A 24,672-nucleotide genomic window follows, 5' to 3' on the forward strand; every position below is an offset into this window, starting at 1 on the left:
ATAAATGAAGCATAGGGTCTTTATTAAAATATCTTTTTAAAGAAGTGAAACAGACTCAGAAGCTGAGTATGTCTTAAAACACAGATTCACTGTCTCCCAACAAATCAGTCCTTTGATCTGTCAGGCAAATCTGCTTTGAAATTGTTATTATTAGATTAACCTTGTAACCTGATTTGTAACCAGACATTTATTTTTGTTATATGGTGATCAGTGATAAAAATCTTTTACATTTGTTGTATTGGGGAGTCCATCATATTTGGAGAAATACGTAAAAGTTCAGCAGTATCTGATAATAATTTTATATTATGAAAAGATTGCCTGTGAGAGATTGTGGCTTTCTTAGCTTTAATATATTAAAAAAATGGCTTTACCACTGGATAGAAGTAGAATTGGTACAGTGTTGCCTGAAAGAGTTGACATTTAAGGCAATCCATATTGAGCTGGTAAGAAAACAATTGGCCTCATTGACTCTGAGTTTCATGTAAGTATCTTAAAACATAGAATATCCACCACAAACTTGATGTCCTGGCCAGGTCTGATTATTGTCTCCACAGTGCAATTGTTATCTATCTAGGGGTTCTTACTGAATTATTGGCATGCACTTTGGAGACTGCAAGCCCTCCATTGTCATAATGGTTTCTGCTAATATGGTGACTCACTTCCCTGAAGAATGAATAGTTTTTTCACATACAGTGAAGTTGGAAAGTTAATTAACATTTTAGGGACTGGAAAGATTTAGTTTAACACAAGGACAAATGCCTGATTCCTGTTTCAGAAGGAATGAGAAAAATGAATTATTGGATTTTTAAAAGATTGTGGTTAAAAAAAACTCATTGTTTTTTTATGCTACCAGTGCCACCACTGTAAAATTAACTTTATATGAGGCTTTAAAAAATACTATACTTCATTAATGAAAAAGACATGGCTTTAATTGCTCAGGAGGTGCTTTTTGATAGCCATTCCCCAGCCACCCTATGGCTTGTCCAAACATAAAGTGCTACGCTAAGAAGTTGGTGATGTGACGGAAATACGATGTGTTTGAAGGGAGGGCTCAAAAGGCCAAAGGAGGGAAGAATAGTCTTTTCAGCATAATGACATCTTTTGGCTAATGACAATTGCTGCTTTCCCAAGTGCCTGTGGTGATTTAGGCACTGTTTGTCCTTACCATAGGGCTACCCTTTCCCATACGGGGTCAGCTAATAGATAACTTCCTACCAGTCTGGTTATGATGTTGTCTGGGCTTGGCTTTAACCTTCAAGCATTTCTTTCTCTTTGTACTTGTGGCACTTGAGCTTGTCACAAAGTCCCTGTCCTGGTGCTGGTAGCCGTGTGTGTGTGTATGTATGTATGTGTATGTGTGTATTTTTTAGAGACAGTCTCACTATGTTGCCAAGGCTGGAGTGCGTTGGTTATTCCCAGGCCTTGCCTGGAACTCCTGGCCTCAAGTGATCCTCCTGCCTCAAGGCCTCCCAAATAGCTGGGACTACTATCCCTATTTGGCTATGCGAAGTCCAGCCACCATGCTAGTGTTGAGTAATTGCTTGTTCATTGGAGGTCCTCCTTTTTGACTCCCTGGAACCCATGCTTGATGAATATTTGGCCTAGGTTTCACATTCCATTGTAGGAGAGGGACTATGACTGTTTTGTATTTTGGCCTTGAATTCATCTGCAGGTGACACTTTGCCTACCAGACTTCCAAACCACATGAAATACTGCTTCAGTCTGTTGTAACCTACCTGCAATACTATACTGGTTATTGTTGGACAAGTGTGTATGCCTTTAGTGGCAGCGTTCAGTGGTAGATTCTAGTTTATATACCCAAAGTAAGGAAGTTATCAGTAGTGGTCTCTTGGTGCACATTTGGGTAAGTAAATTTGCTAGGTTTTAGAAAATTTAAACTCTATTCCATTCATTGAGATCTAATAAATTCAAGCAATCCCCTCTTCAGACCCACCAGCCCAGTTTCTTCGCTCCAACATGCAGTTTGTTTACTTGTGTCATTTTCCTACCCCTCCCACCCACCAAATGCTGGGCTTTGAGCTTCTCGAAGATGGGAACCATGTTTATTTTTTTACGCTACTAGGTCTTCATTGTCTAGCAGAGTCCTTGTCTCAGAAGAGATACTCAAAATTAAAATTGTTCCCTGTTTGGCAAGGCTTTGTTCTCAATGGTTAAAGTTATATTAAAAATAGGCTATGTATTATAGTTAAAAGAAATATTACACTTGGGTTCTGGTCCAGGTGCTACCATTGGTGGAAACTTTGCTTTGATGCTGGATTGAGTAACCCTGGATCATTTCAGTCTCGGTATCTCATTATTCACCTAGAATATTTCTTAGTTTGACATGAAAGGCATGTCAAAACATACTCATTATATGTTTTCTATTGTCATTGCATTTTGATGTTGGTGTATGACTGGATCATGAACTTTTGATGTGTCTGTGCTTGTTTATCAAACACATCTCTGTTGCCTTTTCTTTTTCCCCCTAGCCTTTGAATATTGTACCAACATACGTTTCTTGGCTCCTTCTTCTTGACAAGTATTTTAAAGTTTTGTCACTGTCCCTTTGCAGAGAATGCAGCCCACAGGCAGTTCCACTCTTTGCTGTAACCTTAATTAAATCAGCCTCCCTCAGGTCAGACTTCGCCTGGGTTCTTTCTTTGGAAGGTCGGCTGCAAGGCTGGTGACATGCCTGCACCGGCCATTGTGTGCCTTTGCACAGCCATCCATCACTGCCAGCAGGTTGGAAGCCTCTCTTGTGTCTTCCCAGCCAGCTGAGAACAAGGGCAAAGGGAGAGGGTCTCCGGAACATTGGGAGGGAGGGGAGAAAAGAGAACAGCTTTTCAACAGAAAGAATCAAGGAAAGAAAGAAATCTGAGAAATAATAATAGGAAAAAAGGAACAAAAATGAAGAGCAGAGGACTGGTAGGTAAAATGACTCTCTTCCCTTCTCTCTAATTTTCCAGGTTGAAGAACAATCTTCCTGCAGTTTCTTAGTTCTTTACTTCCACCCAGAGGCCTATGTACTTGGCTCGTTTCTTTTACTTTTATTTTTGATTGGTCAAGAGGTGTAAAACATTCTTCATTGTTACCCTTTCTCCTGCCTTGGTCTGTAATAGATCTGTATTTTTTCCTTTTATGCTTCTCTTTTGTTGGCCATAATAATGTGTTTTTGCCTTTTGATCATATCAGCCACATTGGCCATAGGGTCAAGCACTGCTTCTCTTGGACATGCTTAACATTGTTGGAAAAAGATGTGATTAATTAGTATATTTGGTGTCAGAAAAATCAGACATCTGCCTCCTTTACCTTGCATATATGACAGAAGTATAAGAATGAATTAAAAGTCACTTATTTAAAATTGCAAAGTGCTTACTTAATTGTCAATACAAAAGTATTTGGCATTAGACATTATAAATAAGAAGCTCTTTGTTTTGAGGGATGCATATTTTAATAGGAGATTCCAGTATAACTTGCCAAAGAGATATCCACTTCAGTGAAATTGTAGCTAATTTGCTAATCTAAATTCCTTAAATATAGACCATAAGAACTTATTGTTTTGCTATTTTCAGAGTAAACAAACTCTTAGTATTTTTAGTTAATTTTTGTTTTCAAGGGATTTTCTATTATCCTGATGATAATATTTTAGTAGTTTTCTATCAAAAAGTGTATAACTTAACAGAAAAGTGAATTTCTAAGCAGGAAAAACAAATGTCTTTCAACTTTATTTTTTTTTTTTTTGAGTCAGAGTCTCGCTCTGTTGCCCGGGCTAGAGTGAGTGCCGTGTCATCAGTCTAGCTCACAGCAACCTCAAACTCCTGGGCTTAAGCGATCCTACTGCCTCAGCCTCCCGAGTAGCTGGGACTACAGGCATGCGCCACCATGCCCGGCTAATTTTTTCTATATATGTTTTTAGTTGTCCAGCTAATTTCTTTCTATTTTTAGTAGAGATGGGGTCTCGCTCTTGCTCAGGCTGGTCTCAAACTCCTGACCTCGAGCGATCCACCCGCCTCGGCCTCCCAGAGTGCTAGGATTACAGGCGTGAGCCACCACGCCCGGCCTCAACTTTAAATAATACTTATTCCAGTTCAAATGCTTAGTGGTAATTTTTTTTTTTTTTTTTAGTAAATTTAGTCTTTTTAGGACTGTATGTTTGAAATTGTCCTTATAATTTCTCTGTATTATATTTTAATAGCATTAGTATGTTTTAGGGGGGAGTTTTGTCTTTTGAGGAAGGAGATAATCTGAATAATACATGGTATCAAGTCAGAAGACTGGTGTATACAGATGTTTATTACAGTAGTAGCTCAACTTTTGGGAATATCATTTATCATATGTGTCTAGATTGATCAAGTGGAGAAAGCAGTTAGGGAAATATAATAAAGTTTCTCAGTCCCTTATCCTTTCACTTCTAGGGGAAGGTTTGTAATTAAGAATTGGTACATTTGCCTCCTACTTCTGAACATTGGCTTGAGTGCTATCAGTTTAATAAAAGGAAAAAGGTCCATGTAAGTAAACTAACTATGCAAAATGTCTTATTTCTTGGGAACATGCCAGACAATTGCAGGTGACTGTGACTCATACTGATTTTGAGAGTTAAAGGAAAAACACAAAAGGGCTATGATAAGTACAAAGTAATTCGTGGAGAATGTGCTTTGTGCAACAGTGTAAAGGTGCTATCCTGGTTAGAGATTGCAAGGTGTTCAGTTCTTTGGGAGTATGCCGATAACACAATCAAGCAGATCTCTGAATGAAAGTGGATTTGATTTTTTAAACCATCTGTCTATTTTCTCCTAAATATATAAATGTATAGACCTAGCGTTTATACTGAATTCCTTGCAGTGGTTGTTTTATAAAAATGTACTTTATCCTGTGCTCTGGTAATAGAATATAGAATACATTATATTCCTGTGAACTATATATAAAAAGTTTTCTCCCCACTGAAACTTTGTTTTTGAAAATCTTTATAATATGTATTTACGTATATAATCTTCATGAGAATATTGATCACGTTTAAATGTTTACTGGACAATTTGGGAAATTAGCCTAAAAAGTCAACTTTGCTAAGTTTATTTTTTACTGAACAGTTTTGTATGATCAAGCTCACTGTTTCTCAACAGGCCTAACCTGACTCTAAAACAAAACTAAACCACCCTCCTCAAACAAAACAAGACAAAAATCTGAAAATCATCTTTGTTATTCTTTGTTCTATCTTTCTTTTAAAAGTAAGATGTTGGGAATATGGAACCAATAATTGAAAATTCAAGGCAGTTAGGAACTGGTTAAAGATTTTGTTAGGTCAGAAGTACTAATAATTATAGTGAAATCTATGATTTGTTTTCATGATAATTCTTGCACACCTCCCTTTCCTGACATGTTTTACTTTTTGTTGCATGTTTTCACTTTTTGGGCATACCAGTCAATATATTATGAAGCTCTTCCAAGAGCTTAATAGAAGGAAAAATTTTCTTAGCCAAATTTTGGCCAGTTGTACTGAACCTCTTGGAAAGCAAAGATTATAATTTGTGGAATTGAGTCTTAGGTTGGATATTGTTTCAGAAATTATATCCTCAATCAAAAAAGAACAAACTTGAATAGATCATGCCAGCTTCTTGGCTGTTCCTACAAGCCTGAATTTTCCATTCAAAAATACGTTCTCATAAAAAGTATAGACAGGATTTGAAAGCGTTTAACACATTGACTGCCACACTAGAAAAAAAATTTTTTTCCTTGGGGCCACGGTGTTTTAATATAAAAATAGAATAAAAACTTTGAAAACAAAATGATCCTTTCTAATTTAATGAAAAATTTGTTTTTTATTCTTTGTGTTTTTTTAAATAAAAAGTAATATAAAACTTAAAAATTAGTGATGTAAAAAGTAATGTGAAAACTTGAAAAATAGTTCATAAGGGTAAAGTGTTTTTTTTGACTTGTCAGGCTTAAGTGTAATTTAAAGATAAACCTAAGTAGAAAAACAAAATTTATTTACTTCTGTTCATTTAAATCCACATTTTTAGAATTAAATTGTTGATATTAATTGTAAAAAGAACATCAACAAGTAAGATTTTCACGAACCAAATGCAGGGTTTTGCCCAGGGAGCCACCCATCACTGTAATACTCCCAACCTCCAGTGACCTGTTAGGAGACTTCCCCCCCTCCGCCCCGCCCCGTGGAAAAATTGTCTTCCATGCAACGGTCCCTGGTGCCAAAAAGGTTGGGGACTGCTGAAACATGTACGCTACAACATGGCAGCATGAGTTGCTTGCACACCATGTGGCTCCCAAGGTGAAGAGACGTGTGAGTTACATATGCTTTATGAAGCCCTGGGCTCAACACTAGCATGAGTTAAATACAACGCACATGACAGTAATGTGTTAAATGAGTCAGAAGTATTACATTTTCATTAAGTGTTCAACATGATGGGGCCAATATGCATGTCTTGACACTTAGCTGTGGGATCCTCCCCTGCATTGAGTTGCAAGGGCTGGATGATTTTGGGGACTAATGATATGGCCTATGGTACAAGTGACCTCAGCCACCCTGTAAGTGATAAGCATTGTGTAGTAGTGACTTTGTCTTGAATATTAGCATCTCAGCAGTAGAATGAACATTAAAAGCAGCCCTTTTAAAGAGCTCTTATTAGTTTCTCATATCTCTGTATTGAGAAGACTTTCTTTTTGATTGCAGCATTTATGGGCTGTCAACATAATAATATAAAGTGGAGTGGAACATTTTCCTTTTTTCCTATATGCCTACAGCATTTCATAGTGTGTGGTTAAAACTATTACAAAATATTGTGAAAGGTTGAGTTTTTCTAGGTAGTGTGCTGCTTTTTATCTTTAGAATGCCTATCTGCAGTTATTAGTAATACCTTTTAGTCATTCATTCAATTTCATACTAGGATTGCATTTTGTAAAAATTAATGCATTGATTTTTTTTTTTTGCTTAAGTAGTTAATGTTCCTGATTTCTCCCAAATCGGAAAAACCGATATTAGTCAAATTTCCCACAGCATCAAGGATGTCAAAGAAAAAGTAAATGGGAAATCTCAATCTCTGTGTGTGTTAAGAGTGTGTGTGTGTGTGTGTGTGTGTGAAAGGAATCTGTAGTTTTACAGATTCTTTGAAATTATGCTTACACAAAATCAAACAGATCTCTGAATGAAAGTGGAATTACTTTTTTTAACCATCTGTTTGTTTTCTTCCAAATAGCTATATATATGACCTAGCATTTATGCTGAATTCCACTGCAGGAATTTGTGATCTAAGTTCAACAATGACTTATTGAGTACCTACTGTTTATAAGGTTTTCTGAGAACACCAAGATGAGTAGGTTTGTCACCTTCGGTCTTGAGAGGCTTATAGTCTACTGCTAGAGATGGACAAGTACATAAGTTAACTAAATGAAACCTAAGGCAAAAAACAAGATGATCCTGTAAGAGTGTTAAACAAAGTACAGGGAAAAACAGAATGGAAACTTATAGAATCTTGAGAAGGCTTCATTGATGACATAGGGCAGTGTTTGAAACTTTAAATGAGAATAGTTCAATTTTCTTAAAATCATGTCTCTTTATAGTTAAAAAAAGAAAAGCATGATTTCCTTTAATGTTATTGAAATTTCAAAATAATTGCTTTTTATGATTACTTACTATAATTTATTAACTACTATAATTTATTACCAAATAAATTACTTGAATGCTCTTACCAACTGTATAAGTCCCTCCAGCCTTGAGCTACTGTTTGAGGTAATATGCTCTTTTTTTCCAAGAAAATAATTTTATCTAAAAGAACAGTGAGTTTTGAGGTATCTTTTATGGGAGCAACTGAGAACTATACAAATGCACTAGGTACTTGCTTGATGCTTTTTTTCCCAGCATTTGTATCTTTTGAATTGATATGATGTTTTCATAGTCTTACTAATTTTTAAAATTATCTACTTTAAATATCTGCCTAAATTGCCTGTGCAGATTTTTAATTGCTTGCTTACTTGCTTGGTTTATAACCAAGCCTTTTGGGCTACCACTTTTTATCTACAGTAAATAAATACAAAATAATTCTCTCAAGGAACATCTAAATACCAGAAATTAGGTTTTAAAAACTTTGTGGAGTAATGACTTAGAATACACCCCATTTTGGATTACCTGTTTTATTTTAGGGGCTATCGAAGGCTGTAGTAGTCCTTAAAATGTGTCATAAAACACAGATGTGCACCTTCTACATAGTATGTGCTTTTCACCAGAAATACAACCCTTACAAAATGACAGGTAATACAAACAGTGTATTAAAGTGAAATAGTGGTGTGTAGTAAAATTATCAAGATGTTACCTAATGCTTGCCTTGAAGCTTTGAATGCCAGAGGAAACTCTTTGATTGTCTTTCCTCTGGTAGGTCCCTCCTTTGTTCTCAGGACTCCAAACTCAAACAAATGCTTCAAGTTCTAACAACCTTATGGATTAAACAGCCATTATTGAGATAGCCTGGGAACCTGACCACCATTTTAATAGTATTTCCTTGGCCAATTTCTCTCTGCCTTCCAAACAAGTGATTTAAAGTTGAATTTATGAATTGCATTTCTTGGGGACACTAAATCTTTTGTTTATAGTTCCTATCCCCTTTCCCCCCAGAGTTCCTACCACAGTCCTCTAATGACAGCAAGATCTCACAAATGCTTACTGAGTGATTGCAATGACATTTTTTCCCCCATGAGTAGTTTAGATCTATAACTAGCAATCATTATATTTTTTTAAGTAATTGATATATAATATTATTTCTAAAGTAAAATGAAACCCTAAAGCAATATATTTGTATCTTATATTTTTAAAAATCTTAATAAATTGAGGGGGAAATCTGCTTAAAATATGATTCTTTTGTGTGTTATTTTATTCTAAGATATGTTTGCAACAATGCATTGCTCAGGAAAAGAATGATATTTGTTGCTTATGCATTTATATGTTTTTCAATAAAATAGAGCTAATGGATTGAATGTGTACACACGCACACACATACATATATATGTTTTGCCGAATAGTTATAGAAAAAAACACAGCTGTGATTATTTTTGATTTATTGACCACTTTAGTTTGTGGTGGCTACCATCTGAATTTTCATGTGAGGATACCATTTTGTGACTGTGAAGACACAAATTATTCCCAGTGGGCTGGTGACTTCATTTAGCCTCTGGTGGCTTTTGTTTTATTGTTGGTACATCTGGAGACCCATTATCTCCCACCAACATCCCCCTCCCCCTCAGCCTGTTAAGTAATGACAACCTTTCTCACCCTGAAACAATCAAGTATCAGATGATTGCAGCTCTGAAACAAAAGGTTCCCACTCCCTTTCAGAGCAGATTAGGGTCTGATTCCCCACCCACCCTGGTGAGCCAGCACTCCAGAATATCTACTTTAGGCCTTTCTTTGTTAATACAGGATCATAAAAGGGTCTTTGTTATACTCTTTCATTTGTTCCAGCGGGATGTCACCATTATTTTGGTCTGCTGCTAGGCACATGCAGCAATTCCCTCAATAGCACCTTGAATGGTGTTGTTTTTCCTTTGTTATGAAGCTTAAGCTTCATCTAAATAATTACTTTTGTTTAGAAATCAAACCTCACAAACCAAGTGGTTTTGACAGACACACTGACTCTGAGAACTTTCTTTGCTCCGTGTAAAATCAGCATCAATTCCTGATTAGATTTCCTTTCTGTTCCCATTAATTTCCAGGTCGTTTGGGTCCTGGGAATGCTTATTTGTGGCTTCTCTAATGACCATTTTGTGTTCAATGGGCTTGCTGATAGTTTAGAGCAATTTAGAGGTACCCTTGTGACTAGGATCATATCGTTTGGCAGAAGATGAAGGGGATTAATTGTAAGGGTATTGAATGAAGTCAGGTGACCCTGAGATGCTCTAGTTGTTAAGGAAGGGATGTGATGGAAGAGGTTAAACACCATGTTTCTGAAGCCATTGAGCACGTTTTACTTATCCACAGTCATTGCAATAAGAACATTATATGGTATAGCTATTTTCCTTCCCCCTTCCTTCCTTCCTTCCTTCCTTCCTTCCTTCCTTCTTTCCTTCCTTCCCTCCCCCTCCCCTCTCCCCCTCCTTTCTTCCTTCCTTCCTTTCTCTTGGCAAATTAACAAAGTTTCATTCAAAACTTATTCTTTCACTCAAAACCTTGTAAGTGCTCTCTATAAAGAACATAAAAAATGAAAAAGGACTTCCCTTTTTTATGTGTCCACTTCTGTTAGATAAAAAGGAATCATGTATATTCTAGCAAACTTCTGCATGAAGAATTCCTGAGATTAATTTGCCCTTTCAGACTCAGCACAGTTCTAGTTATACCCTTTGAAGTTGTTGCCTCTCAATTGTTTGAAAAGACACAGCAGTGTATATTAAAAGCCTGAACTTTAGAGTCAAAATACCTGAGTTTAAGTTCTGGTTCTCCTCTTTGTTAACTGTGTGACCTTTGGGGAAGTTAATTAACCTTTCTAGTTTTTCTAGTGTTTAAAATTGGGGTCATGCCACTTACTCTTAGATTTGTTTTATTAAATATGTTAAATGAGTTAATACACGTAAGGTGGTTGTAACAGTGCCTGGCACTAAGTGCGATGGCTATCTTTTTTATCATCTTATCCATAATATTTGAATGTCTGCTGTTTTTTAAACAAAATTTGAGGATTTAAAGAGGTAAGATAGATGTAAGACTTTCTCACTACAGGAATTCAGAGTCTATGGTTAAGTGATAACACAGATAGAATTACTTAATTGCTTAACCACGAGATGAATCTAGTAGGGGAATTAAACACCCAAACATGAATGCCTATCTGTTGGAACTTTTTAGGGCTACCCTGTGGTCCTCATATGACACATAGACTTTTAACTTCCATTTGAAGAGCTTAGAATAATATCATTATATTCAAAGTGTGATCACCTGCTTCAGGGTCAACAATATATATTTTTTAAAAAATGTAAACTTCAGGGTCCTCCTTGCACCAACCGAGCCAGAATTACAGGGGCAAAGAGCCTGGGAATCTACATTTTTAATAAGCTTCCCTGATGATTCTTACACATACTGAGAATTGAGAGCAGTTGGTATAGAACAGTGGCTCTCAACCTAGATCCTCGTTAGAATCTCTTGGGAAGCATTTAAAAGATACAGATAGTTGGATCCCAGGCGCAGCAATCCTAACTTAATTGTTAGGCACTGGGCATTTGTGTTAGTAGGTGATTATAATTTGTATCCAGGGTTGAGAAGCAGTGGCATTCAAACACAGTTAGTGAGGGTGATTGTTGACTTAGTTTATTGTATCAGGGATGTAAGTTGACTTGATATTTCCAGAAAGTCATTCTGGTGGTTACCAGGGGCTGGGGGAAAATGGGGAATTACTTAATGGTTATAGAGTTTCTGTTTGGGATAGTGAAAAAGTTTTGTAAATTGGTAGTGGTGATGGTTGCACAATTTTGTGAAAATATTTAATGCCACTGAACTGTATCCTTACAAGAGTTAAAATAGTAAGTTTTATGTTATAGATTTACTGCATTAAAAAAAAGTACTTAAAAAGCCATTTACAATTCACATATTCTCAACTTTAATTTTTTTTCTTTTCACAGTGACAGTGTATCATGTATGCCACTGATTCCAGGGGACACTCCCCTGCTTTCCTCCAACCTCAGAATGGAAACAGCCATCGCTCATCTGGTTACGTTCCAGGGAAGGTTGTCCCACTGCGTCCCCCTCCTCCTCCAAAGAGCCAAGCTTCAGCCAAATTTACCTCCATCCAACAAGAAGCCCGGGCAACCTTTGCCTTCTCACCTGAAGAACAGCAAACCCAGAGAGAAAGCCGAAAGCAGAAGAGACACAAAAACACTTTCATTTGCTTTGCTATTACTAGTTTCTCATTTTTTGTTGCACTTGCAGTCATTTTAGGAATATCTTCAAAATATGCTCCAGATGGTAAGTGTGTCTGTGTGCACACATAGAACATATTCTAGGAGAAGAGGAAATAGTAGAATAATTTTTTAAAAACTTTCATTATCTTAAGGTGGCTCTAGCTAACTAATACACAGGTAATATGATGTGTAACTTATGAACGAGAGCAACTGTTCAAGGACTGCATTGGAAATTATAAAATTAAATGATGCCTGTTTCTATCCATTTTGCCACTTTGTCCCAGTGCTTAAGGAATTCTTGGAGCATCTTTTGGAAATGCCTATCGTAGGCAAAAGGATTTGATGATTTGTTTGAAATCTTGGTTGCTAAATACATGTTTAAAAAAACTTTCAAGTTTTAGAATGAGGTATATATAGATATTAAAAAGCAATTGTATTTCATTTCTCTCTCAAATGACATTTGGACACCTCCTTAGATGAATATAACAATTAAGAAGCATATTACCATTTATAAGACTTACAGATATTATTTTATTTAGTTTTTATGGGTGCTTTAGGGATTTTATAGATTTTAAGGTCCTGGGGAAGTAGTTTTAATACTTTTAAGAGAATAGACCTGAAGTAAGAGAGATCTTCATATCAATATCTTTATTGACCAAGCTAACAGACCACATTATAAACTTATAACATTGATTTTTATTGTATGCAGTATTGACTTCCTCTTTCCTTTTCCCAGCGGAGTAATCAAGTTTATTGCTGCTGATTCATACTTCCCAACTAATCTACAGTAAAGGAATGCTAGACTAGTGGGAAATCAGAGCTGCAGATCTGTGGCTTTCATTGGTGTTTTTGTATTCCATTGAATTGCTGATGTGGTTCCTTGAATCAACATTCTTTAGTTTTACATTTTGGCAGTATAAGTGCAGATCATCAGTGGAAAGATCTGGTATGCTGAAATATTTCAGGGTCAGCCTCACTGCGGTTGTTGCTATTACATAACTTTGATAATGCACTCACTGCTCTACAAGTGGGTAACTGGGAAGTTGTGGCTGGCTGAGCTGTTTTTCAGTGCTTTGTACAGACCACACATTTTCTCATTAAGTGTATTTTACTGGGAGCAAACAGACTGGAATTTTTGGTGAAGGTTCTAATGAAGCATGCTGTCCTGGGGAATAATTATAAACAATTAAGAGGAATTATATAACTATTGAAGTAGGCTCCAGATCTCAAAAGATTGGATTTCTTTCTCTGTAGCTGGGTACAGTCTTTGTTATAACACTATGGAGAATTCCAGCTAGATGTTTTTTGGGATGAGGGAGGTGGGAAAAAAGTTCAAGAAATCCTCAGTATTAAGTCAGAACCAATCTAAGAGATTTCTTGTTTCTTTGATGGCCAGGAAAGTTTAAAGATTGTTTTTAGTATAATAGTTATGATCTTTAATTTATCAGAAGAATTAAATATCAACGATTATGAAAATGCTGTGAGAAAATTTAATTCCATGAAATAATTGTCAAGGACTTAACCAGCCAGACTAATTTTAACTGCTGTTACTGTCACCTCAAAGAGAAAGCATACGCCTAGGGCAATATAAGAGTTTAGAAACAGGAAGATGTTTGCATTAGTGTTATGCAAGTTCACAATGATGAGTCAGAATTTTTTTCTACATAAAATGATGTCTTTGTTCTGCATCCAGTTTCTGCTTTTTCTCATATTATGTACCGTCCACCTTAACAAAAAGAATTTTTTCATGTGGTTCCCAAGCATATCTTGTCTATTCCTACCTTTGCTTGAATGTAGGTGACAGACACCTTGCTTCTCTAACTAAGCAACCAAACAGACTTGGATAGCATTGGATACTTGCATTGCTGGTGTTTTCTCTCCTTCATGCTCCTCCTATGTAAATACTCTCCATAATTTGGGGTCCAGGTCTGGTGTCACCTATTCCATGAAGCCACCTCAGTTATTCCTTCCCATTTCTCCTTTGCCTGAGGTTGTTTGTACCTGAATTACTACCACATTGTTCAGCAATTTATTGTTTCGTACTTGGTAGCTTTTCCTCCCTAGCTCAATTATAAACTCTTAGGAAATGTGCATTCATTCTATGCTTTATAAATATTATAGTATATGGTACAGAGTGAATAAACTGATGCTCAACAAAGACTTGATCTTAGCTGATCAAAATGGAAGGTGTGATTTTTATTTTTCCCCTCCACTTCCAAATTATGGCAGATACTAAAGGTTTCATACATTGAATAGCTGTGGCAGTGCAGAATACTTTTATGTTTTCATTATCACCTAAGGCAAGTTCTAATTCTAGTAAAGTTAAAAAAAAAACAAAAACAAAACCAAAACTCATTGCCGAAAGGGGGAACTTCCATATCACTCGGTTTGCGAAGTGATTTTTGGCTTCTCTAACCTGTAATTTCCTCATCTCTGAAAATGAGAAGTCATGTCTTCGGTCACTTGCCTCCTGCGGTTTCATCAGGAAGGTGTACATGGCTGAAGACAATAATATTTCTCAGCATCTGCCCTGCACAGAGGTGCTATTATCACCTACTTTGTGATTCACTATGCATAGGAAGGAACTTAGAAAGACCAAGTAGACATATTATTTATCAAATTTCCATTTTTGATTTACTAGTATGTGTGAACATATTTTCTTTCCTAAAACAGTTTTCTAGTGTGAGTACCAGGACAATTTAAAAATTTTTTTCTCTTACTGTTGGTTTATTTCCAGAGTAGTTGATTCAGGTGAACTCGATTTTTACCTTGTGAAGTTTCACCTGAAGCAGATGCTAGCAACTTAGTTTTGTGGTGACACTTTTTTTTTTAATGCGTTGAAAAATTAAAAGATATGACATTCTCTGCTTGGTGAGAGGAAGTGGGATTTCTAGCTTAATGGCAAGAAATCAAAATATTTTGGTACATTTCTTACAGATCTGCATGGTAGTGCTTGGATTTGGCTGATGGTATTCTTGCATTTTGTTGGGTTGGATGGGATACCCATGTTGTGTTTTTCTTTTTTGTAGAGAATTGCCCAGATCAAAATCCCCGTCTCAGGAACTGGGATCCAGGACAAGATTCTGCAAAACAAGTTGTTATCAAGGAGGGAGATATGTTCCGTCTGACCTCAGATGTCACAGTGAATTCTATAATCATTCAGGATGGAGGTTGTTAATAGTCTCTGCCTATGGGAACTGCAAAGTTGCTCTATAATGTGGGGTAGATTTAATGTTCCTTAGGTAGAAAACTATTCTTACACACAGTAGCCTTTAGGATGTGGTATCACTCTAGCCATGGAGTTGTGAAAAATTCCTAAGGTAGAACCATAGAACTCAAGAGCTATAAGGATCTTAGACATCACTCAAATCAAGAACCTTGATTTATAGACAAGTAGTTCCAGAGAAGTGATCTCTCGGAGCTAAATCCTTGTTACAAGTAATGGAGAGTAAAGAGAGCGGTAACTTGAGTTGTATATATAAAAGTGAGATTCAGATCTGTAGACTCTTCATTATTTTTCTAGAAATCATTTACCTCTAAAGTGAACGCATTAAAATTCATACTCATGGGCATTTTTAGTGTGTTAAGATACAAACACTTCATTTTTCCCTTTACTATGTTTTGAAACCCAGTTTAATTTTCTAAGCAGACTCTTAGTAAATTCTTATTTCCAATTTAATTGTGGAAGTGAATTCTTCCTCCCTTAAGGTAAAATCTATTTCTTTATATATCAGAAAGATGTTTTAGATGTTGGCTTACAGTACTGTTGTTCCCTGCAGGACTGCTTGTATTTGGGGACGATAAAGATGGATCCAGAAATATTACTTTAAGGACTCGTTACATCCTTATCCAGGATGGTGGGGCGCTTCATATTGGAGCAGAAAAATGCCGCTATAAATCCAAAGCGACGATTGCCTTGTATGGCAAGTCAGATGAAGGTGAAAGTATGCCAACATTTGGCAAAAAGTTTATCGGTGTGGAAGCTGGCGGGACACTGGAGTTACACGGGGCACGGACGACATCGTGGACGTTGCTGGCGAGGACCCTGCATTCCTCAGGCTTGCCCTTTGGGTCCTACACCTTTGAAAAGAACTTTTCCAGGGGCCTCAATGTGAGGGTCATTGACCAAGACACGGCCAAAATTTTGGAAAGTGACAGGTTTGATACCCACGAATACCACAATGAGAGTCGGCGGCTTCAGGAGTTTCTGAGATCACAGGACCCAGGTCGGATTGTTGCCATCGCTGTCGGAGATTCAGCAGCCAAAAGCCTCTTGCAGGGAACGATCGAGATGATCCAGGACCGGTTGGGAAGTAAACTGATCCAAGGACTGGGCTACAGGTAGGCAAACTTTGTTCTTTTCTTCCCGGCTCTGTGTTCGAGTGTGTGTCTGGATGAGAGCAGAGTGAGGGTGGGGAAAGGAACCACAACACACCGCAGCCTGAACTCAGGTGTCAGAATGGCTGCCACCGCCTGGAGCAAAGGCAGCTCTGAAACGTGGAACTGGGGGACAGAACATGGGGTACAAAAGCTCTTTGCTTGGCTTTGGTTTAAGAAGGCCTTTGCGAACTGCAGTGTCAGGCTTGTGAAGAGTTCAGAACAGAAATGTGGTACTAAAAAACAATCGGGCAGTTGAAGGGCAATTTGCCTCTGAGGTTACTTCCTCCTTTCACTACTTTCTGAACATAATATGAAACTCAGGCTAATTGCAGCAATTTATGAGTTGAAAGGTTAGGGCACAATTTCATGCTAAGGTATAAAATCTATCTTAAAAGCCCAAGGGGGTAGAGCATGCAGAGTTTTCTTTTCCTCTCTGTTTTTGGACTCCTTTGCATGCTAATTGGAATCTGCTTAATTGATTGGCGCAGGTCTGTGGAGCCCTGGCATATGCGAGGAAGGAAAAAGTTAGAGAGCTGGGAAATTCATCTGGATGGTAGAATTCGTTTCTACTATTTATGGTTCTTGTGCCATATTCTAATTAACCATGATTTCCTAATGCAGTTTGGAGTCAGGGAGAAGTAGCTGGTTCAACATTTAATTCAAAAAAACAGAAGTTTTAATTCTGCTGAGTGTTCTTAGAAAAGTTGGGGAATATCTGCAGTGAAAAAAGAAAGAAGACCTCAAAACCCACATGCTGAAATAATTGATCTAGTTATTATTTATTTCCTTTGATGGTAGGTTGTTGGAATGGAATGTTATTTACAATTCTAGAGAAGGTTAAGAAGACAAAAACTAGTGAAGAAAAAGGGTCTGTAACACTTTAGAAATGCTTTTTATTCACCTGAGGAATATTCAGGAGATGCTAAATGCTCGATATCCATAGATGGTTAGGGGAAAGGACGCTGTCTTAGAGCTTTCACTTAATCTAGTGGATAAACAGAGACCTAAATACATGATCATACAATGAAACACTTGCTGCAGTTACAGGATGTAATGAGAGCCTAAGTAGAAAGAATTCCTATATTAATTGGCCTCTGGAACTGGTGCAGGCTTTCCTATAAAGCAAGACGTGTGAAGGAAGTTTAGGGGTGTGCTGTGTAGACAGTGGAGAAGGAAGGCTTTCTAGACAGAGGGAAAAACCATGTGCAAAACCTCAGAGGGCTTTTTTTTTTTTTTTTAATTAGTACAAACACAAGAAAGTGTTGAAAACAAGAATGTTAATGGTCTGTCACAACATGATACCTGTGTAAATACCACCCAGGTCAAGAAGTAGGACTTTGCCAGCAGCCCAGAAGCCCCTTCCTAACCCCCCTATGCCCTAATCATTCCTTCCCCACCAAAGGTAATCAGGCTCCTGAATTTGTGGGATCTACTAAAGTTTAGGTTTGCCTGTTTTTGAACTTCATATAAATGGAAGCAGACAATATATCATACTTTGTTTCTGGCTTCTTTGTGCAATGCTATATTATTAAATGTTATTCACATTGCATGTAGTATTGGTTCATTTTCAATGCTGTTTATTTTCTATTGGATCACTATGCTACAATTTATTTACTGGTGGATATCTGAGTGGCTTTCTAGTTAGGACCTATTGTAAAAAAAAAAAAATGCTTCTCTAAAATGTGCGTTTACCCATCTCTTGATGTACGTGTGCATATATTTCTATAATTTATAGACCCAGGAGTAGAAGCATGGTCTTTTTAAAGTTAGAGACCTGCTTTGTTTCATTATCCAGTAACGCCAGGGAGTACAATTTCTTTTTCTTCATGCATTTGTTGTTTCTAGATTTGTGTGTTCATTGGCTGTGAATATTTTGACTTTCTTTGGTTTCACTCCCTACCAGTTTCTAAATTCCCTTTAAATATTGCCCCTAGTTGACAGAGGAAGGAGAGTTGTGATCCTCTGCCAACCATTCCATTGCATGCGCATTATCTCCAATGTACATAAACACATAGCCCTTTGAAGATAATGTTCTAGTGCTGAAATTTTCCTCAAGTGGAGGAGGGAAGTAGGAGTGTTTTGGAGATAATGGCGATAAAAGAGAACATTGTTTTCTAATTGCTGAGGCAGTTCTGGTAAATAAAGGAAGCCTCTGATATTCTTCCTCTCCTTCCCTCTCAAATAGGAGATAATAAATTGAGACATTCTTTATTTGATTCTTTCTGCTGTATCCAGGGATATAAATAGAGCTACAAAGCATTGTCATCCAAAGAGTAGCTAATGCACACGGGCAGCTGTGGAATTTATCAGGGTGTAGGCTTGCTTTAGTTAATTTTTATCTGTGACTATCCAGCCATCTGTCTGGCACAGATTACATTTGGCATTTTTTTCTAGAGTAGGAAGTTGACATTTTTCTTTTCATGTTTTGCACCAGGAGTCTTAAGGCCAATTTTCTGGCTTTTTAAAAAATCGTCCTTTTTCTTTGATTGCTTTTGGCCACAAGTTTGAGCAAGTCTCTCAGATATTTAGTATCAGAAGGAATGGCATTTTCAAATTCATTGCTTTCAACAAATAGACATATAGTATGTAAAGTTTAAAATGTATTGGATAGTGATTCTACAGCTTTGCTATAAGAATGTTAAGAAACCTCTAACTCAGTGGTTCACAACCTTGCTTGCACACCTGGAGACTTTAAAAAATCCTGGCCTGGGGCCCAGCTTAGATCACTACATCAGGGAGAAGGATAGGACCCCCCCAGGAGATTGAAGGTTGATAATTACTACTCTAATCTCTAATTTAGGAGTTCTCAAAGTACGGTGCCCTGACCAGCAGCATTAGCATCAAGTGGGAACCTGTTAGAAATGCAAATTCTCTAGTCCTACCTCAGACACTCAGAGGGTGGGGCCCAGCAATCTCATTTCCAGGTGATTCTGATGTTTGCTAAAGGTTGGGAGCCACTGCTCAAACTCAGTGGTTCTCAAGGCCAGGTGTACATTCAAATCACCTGGGAACTTTAAAACCGTGCAAACACTGGGCCCAACCTTTAGCTATGACAATTGCTTTCATTTGGGATGGTGTCTGAGCATCGATATATTTCTCAAGCTTCCCAGGTTAATTCTGTTATGCAGCTAGATTTTTGAGAACATTGTAGAGAAGATAGTTTAAAAGAAAGCAGGTGATAAGTTCTTTTAAAAGATAGCAAATAAATGGATTTGTGGCCAGAATGAGTAAGATGGGTGTGTATGGAGGAAGGAAGTCAGTGATTAATTGAAGTCACAGTCTTCAGTGTTTCACCTGTTACAGAGCTAGACAAACAAGTATTTAAAAACCAGGTGTATTTCCTTCCGTGACATTGCTTGCTTCAGTCAAGGTTTGGAATGGCGACCTTGTGGAAGAAGGCTTAGGGATTGGTAAAAATGAAATATGAGAATCAAACAGCACCCTGTCATAACATCTGCGTCAGGGATTTGGGTCAATACCATGACAAATAATCAAAAGCACATGCTCTTTCTCTTTCTAGGCAAGCTTGGGCTTTAGTTGGTGTCATTGACGGTGGAAGCACTTCTTGCAATGAATCTGTGAGAAATTATGAAAATCACAGTAGTGGCGGGAAGGCTCTTGCCCAAAGAGAATTTTATACCGTGGATGGGCAGAAGTTCTCTGTGACAGCTTATAGTGAGTGGATTGAAGGTAGGCAAGCACAGTTTATATTCTTGTAAGACACTGGTAAGTATTGTGACAGATTTTAAAAAAGTAGTATTGTGTTCAGATGACAGTCTATCTGGTTAGATTTCTCCACTAGTTGAAGCTGAAACTTATAGTTTCCCTACTGTGCTTAGTCTTTTAGACCAAAGTTGAATTGGGGGTGGTCTCCAAACTAGGATAGATCATTCTAGTCTGGAAAGCAACCTTCTGGGTTCGTGCTGAGGAGGTGGTATCTATTAGGGATGAGGAAGCTGGAATCTAGCCCCAGCTTTCTGCCTCCAAGATGACTGCTGCTTTCCTGCCTCTGCCAAAACGCATAGGCGGGTGAGAAGCATTTCTTATCCGGAATTTGGTCCTGTAAGTGGAGATTAGTGGTAATGCCTTCAGTAAGATTGTAGATAGAGGATAATTGCTGACAGACCTCGAGTCAATATTTCCTTTGTAGGAAATGTTGTCTTCATTTCCACATTACTGACAACTACTCTTTTCTGGAAGAGGGTACATTCTAGCCATCTATCATAGGATGTTGTTTGTGTCCCCTGTTCTCAGGGACTCTTACTTTCTGGAAGAGGTGGAACTTCTCTCCAGGAAGCAGGGAGAATGAACTTACTTCCTTTCATGCTTCCAATTCGGTAGTGCTAATCGGAGATAATCTTAGGCAGGATTTTCTTTTTTCTTTTCTTTTTCACTACCCTCCCCCAGGCCCCACAGCCTGGCCTCCTCGAGGGGCAGGGACTCACAGGCCAGAGCAAGTGAAAAGATTTTCTTTTAAAACCAAAAAAGGAGAGGAATTATTTAATAGTACAAATCTTTCCCTTCTAATCTTCTGGCGTTTTTTTTTTAAACAGAAAGAAACAAATTCTAATGATCTTTCAAGTCAAAACATTTATCTAGTAGTCATCTTTTAAAAAAAGCATTACTGAAATTTTATATGGAAAAAAATGAATATTTCTTAGCTGCCCTTTTTTGGGGAAGTATTTTTCATTTTTGGTAAAAATCTGAAATTTTGGTTAGTGATTGCCGTTGCCGCCATGAATTTTGTATTATCTTTGTTCTTAACCTACTTGTTTTGCTTGTTAGGAAGGCAGTATATTTAAAGGTTAAGAAACTGGTCTCTGGAATTAGACTGGCATTCAGTTCTGGGCTCTACCAATTTTTAGCTGTTTAACTCGGAGACCTGTGGTTTCTTCATCTCTAATGAATATAAAGTTGGTATCTCTCACAGTTGTTTTGATGAAAGGTTATGCATGTGAAGCCCCAAGGACTGTTAGCTATTGTTATTGTTGATAATTAATAGTATTTGGATAAAATCTCATTATGGGCTGTAGTATCTGGATAGAAGAAACATGTAAAAATACTTGAAAATTTTTTAGGTACTTATTTTTGTGCTTTGTAGAGATAGTAAAGCAGGGTAGATCAGAGTCTAAAAGAACAGAATCCAAGACTTGCCCATGTTAGGTTTTATCTGGATAGCGGGCTCAAGACTGTAAGAATATCTCTACTATTCCTTGCCTGAATTTCTCTCCTTTTGATTCTCCTAAGTAAATGTGTTCTTTCACTCATATCATCATCCTATAGAGCCAGCATCTTGAAGTGGCCCCAGAGTAGCATGCCATTAATTAGAAGGATGATTAAGAAGTACAGATATTTATTAAACAGTTATCTTTGAAATGTGGTGTTTTTCCTCCCGCATCAATGTTATGAAGTAGCTTCCATCTCTTCTGTACATGTTTCCATTAAATCAGCTTTTGGCTTGTGACATTGTATCATGGATGTTAGAGAAGCAGGAAATATTTCTACACTGCGTTGCATGTATTAGTAAAAGAAATATAAGTTATGGAGAAGTTGGATCAGCTTTCTGTTCAGTGCTTGTCTGCCTAATTGGGAACCAACTTTGAGTTTCAAAGGAGATATTAGGAAAAATCAGTAATTAGTAGTTCTTAGATTGCATAATTTACATCATCCCAGGAAAGGAGCTGAGTTGGGCAGGGGCACTGTCATGTGACCTTAGGTGACACAGCAGAGCATGCTGGCCATACTCTCCTAGTCAGCAGATACCCATGGAACTGTACTACAAACAGAGTAGTGAATACATAAATGGATGCAGTGTGCTGCCTTCCCTGCTGCAGCTTCTAAGGAGGTGAGCTAGTCTCCCTTTAGGAAGGTGTGAACAACACCAGAGAGAATACCATGAGAACACCAGAGAGAGAGAGAGAGGTTGCTTCCAGCAAGGAAATTTGGGATGTCTTTGAAGATTCACCTGAACTTTATAAAAAGGTATCTTTGTTGGTAAAGAAGAAAGGAGGGACATTCTAGGTAAAGAATAAAGCGTGAGCAAAGGCACAGAAATGAGGGATTTTCTGAGATAAACTGTTATTCTTAATATTAAGATTGACTGTGCACTAATATCCTGTCTCTTGTTCTGTGCTTGGTTCAAATGGAAGCATTGATATTTATTACAGACCTGTTCTGTGCTTGGCAACTTCTACCTGAGAATATGTTCTTGTTACAAATTAAGATGGTTTGGGGGCAGTAATACAGTTTTAGCACTGAGTTGAAATACAGCAAGAGATCTGGGGATTGAGAGCCACCTTCAAAATTATAAAAGAACAGTTTCCTAAAGTGACATCGTGTGTCCCATCATGGCTAGGCTAGAGATGTATGGGGCATTCTTCCCTTTGAGGGCAGGGATGTATATTTTCATATTTTTATCATTTGTATCTGCAGAGTGGCTGACACACAGGTAGCATTAGTAAAAGTTTGCTGGATTGTGGTTACCTTATCTTTTGATTTGTGAATCAGTGACAGTGTTGAATTTAGAAGGAAAAATTACTGTTAATGCATCACTTTTTTTTGGTTTTTTTTTTGGTTTAGGTGTTTCTCTTTCAGGTTTCCGGGTAGAGGTTGTGGATGGAGTGAAGCTTCATTTGCTGGATGATGTTAGTAGCTGGAAACCCGGAGACCAGATTGTGGTCGCAAGCACCGACTATTCTATGTACCAAGCAGAGGAGTTCACTCTTCTTCCATGTCCCGAGTGCAGCCATTTTCAGGTCAAAGTCAAAGGTATCAGACTGCTCAGAGTACTTCTTGGGAAACACATTCTTTTCTTGGGATTTGATTCCTGGAATCTTTTTTCTTCCCAGTTACCACCACCACCATCATCATTAATACTGAAAGTTGTAGCAGTGGACTGCATTGAACACGAGGTTCCAGAGTTATTGAGCAATATTTTGCTGTTAATGATACGTGGCAGGCCACGTCCGTGTTTCTTTGCTTCAGTTTCTTTGTTAAAAAAAAAAAATGTGGACTAGATGGCTTGATTTTCCAAAGTCTTTTCCAGTTTTTTCCTTATTTTTCTACTATCAGATAATATTAAACCCAGCTATTAACTAGATCTATTTTTTAATAGAAGTCTTTCTTGATTTTTTTGTTAATTGTATATTATAATTAGTAATTACTCAATGTACCAAGAGCCAAGAAGTCTTTCTTAAAAAAAAAAAAAAAATCCCATGGTTTTTGAGTGCCTGTCTACTTACTTGGCAAAAAGTAAATTTCATTAATATTTAAAATGAAACTAAATAGTTATTTTCATAAGACTGTATGTCCCATCATAATCTTGAATAATATGTTTTTAAAGGAGAACACACAAAAAGATTCTCATTGTAGGTTGTGTATAGGAAGAATGCCTGACATTTACCAGATACTTATTTTGAGCCTGACACTAGGCAAAGCCCCTGTGCACATTGCTTCACTTACGGAATTCATTATGCATTTCACTCATCATATTGTTTTCTTTGCTTCTGTACTCAAGATTATACATTTATAGTATAAAACAAAAGAGTTTCCAGTAACTGTTCAATAAGTGCTTATTCAGTTTTTCAGTCATTTAGAGTAGTAGATAAGTTAGAGTTTTGCAAGTTGAAGGAAAAATTTTCTGCTTTAAAAAAAAAGTGATTGGCTCACTTGGCACTCTTTCTCCGTGCTTTATTCAGTGTTGTACTTTTCCTTGTTGATAACACAGGGCATAAGCAAAACAAAAACAACAACCAAAAAACCCCCATAACTACGATACCAATCTGGCCTGGCATTCATCTTTTTGGAAATTCCCACTCTTGTCAACAAGTCTACATGATGAGTCTTCATGAACTCACCTCCCATGATTTATGTGTATTTTTCCTTCCTGAGTTTATATAAGCATCAGAGAAAAGCTCATTATTAAAGTGCTTCTAAGCTTCCAGTAAAGGAGGGAATTTACAAGAATGCTTAGTAATGTTAAAGTAAAAAATGGGAAAGAAAGGATGGTAATTTCTGTATTGTTAATGTCCAAATGCAGATTACTTTAGCTTTCAAGTAGAAGCATGGACACTTGACACCCTGATGTTAACATCTACAAAACTATTTGTTTTATGGACTCACTATGCATTTAGTTCTTCGAATGCCCTCAGGGGAATGGGCCAAGAGCATATGGGCAGGAACCAGAGAGAAAGATTATGGATCATTAGGCAGATGGCAGGTTGTTACTGCTGTTCAAGGGAGGATTGAGCTACTTCAGGGAGGAGCAAGCTGTCTGGCAATGCACCAGTTCAAGACTGGCAGAAGTGTTCGTAGTGAGGGTTCAGGCATTGGGTGGGGGGATGGACTACATAATCTTTAAAATCCCTGCATCCTGGGATTCTGTGGTTCTGAGATTTAGAGAATAGA

General features: G+C 37.4%; 1 protein-coding gene across 3 annotated transcripts in view; it reads left to right on the plus strand.

Moving 5' to 3' along the window:
* Positions 1-24,672, plus strand: part of CEMIP2 (cell migration inducing hyaluronidase 2) — a 67,549-nt gene that overhangs the window by 4,377 nt on the left and 38,500 nt on the right. For 2 of the 3 annotated variants that reach the window (XM_069476402.1, XM_069476405.1), the window contains exons 2-6: positions 11,608-11,950; positions 14,916-15,056; positions 15,666-16,227; positions 19,787-19,956; positions 22,846-23,034. In XM_069476402.1, the coding sequence (XP_069332503.1) occupies positions 11,620-11,950; positions 14,916-15,056; positions 15,666-16,227; positions 19,787-19,956; positions 22,846-23,034 (1,393 nt within the window). In that variant the 5' untranslated portion in view covers positions 11,608-11,619. The remainder of the gene's footprint in view (positions 1-11,607; positions 11,951-14,915; positions 15,057-15,665; positions 16,228-19,786; positions 19,957-22,845; positions 23,035-24,672) is intronic. The other variant, XM_069476404.1, reaches the window with a different exon arrangement.

The sequence above is a fragment of the Eulemur rufifrons genome, chromosome 7 (genome assembly GCF_041146395.1).
Source record: "Eulemur rufifrons isolate Redbay chromosome 7, OSU_ERuf_1, whole genome shotgun sequence".
NCBI lineage: Eukaryota > Metazoa > Chordata > Mammalia > Primates > Lemuridae > Eulemur > Eulemur rufifrons.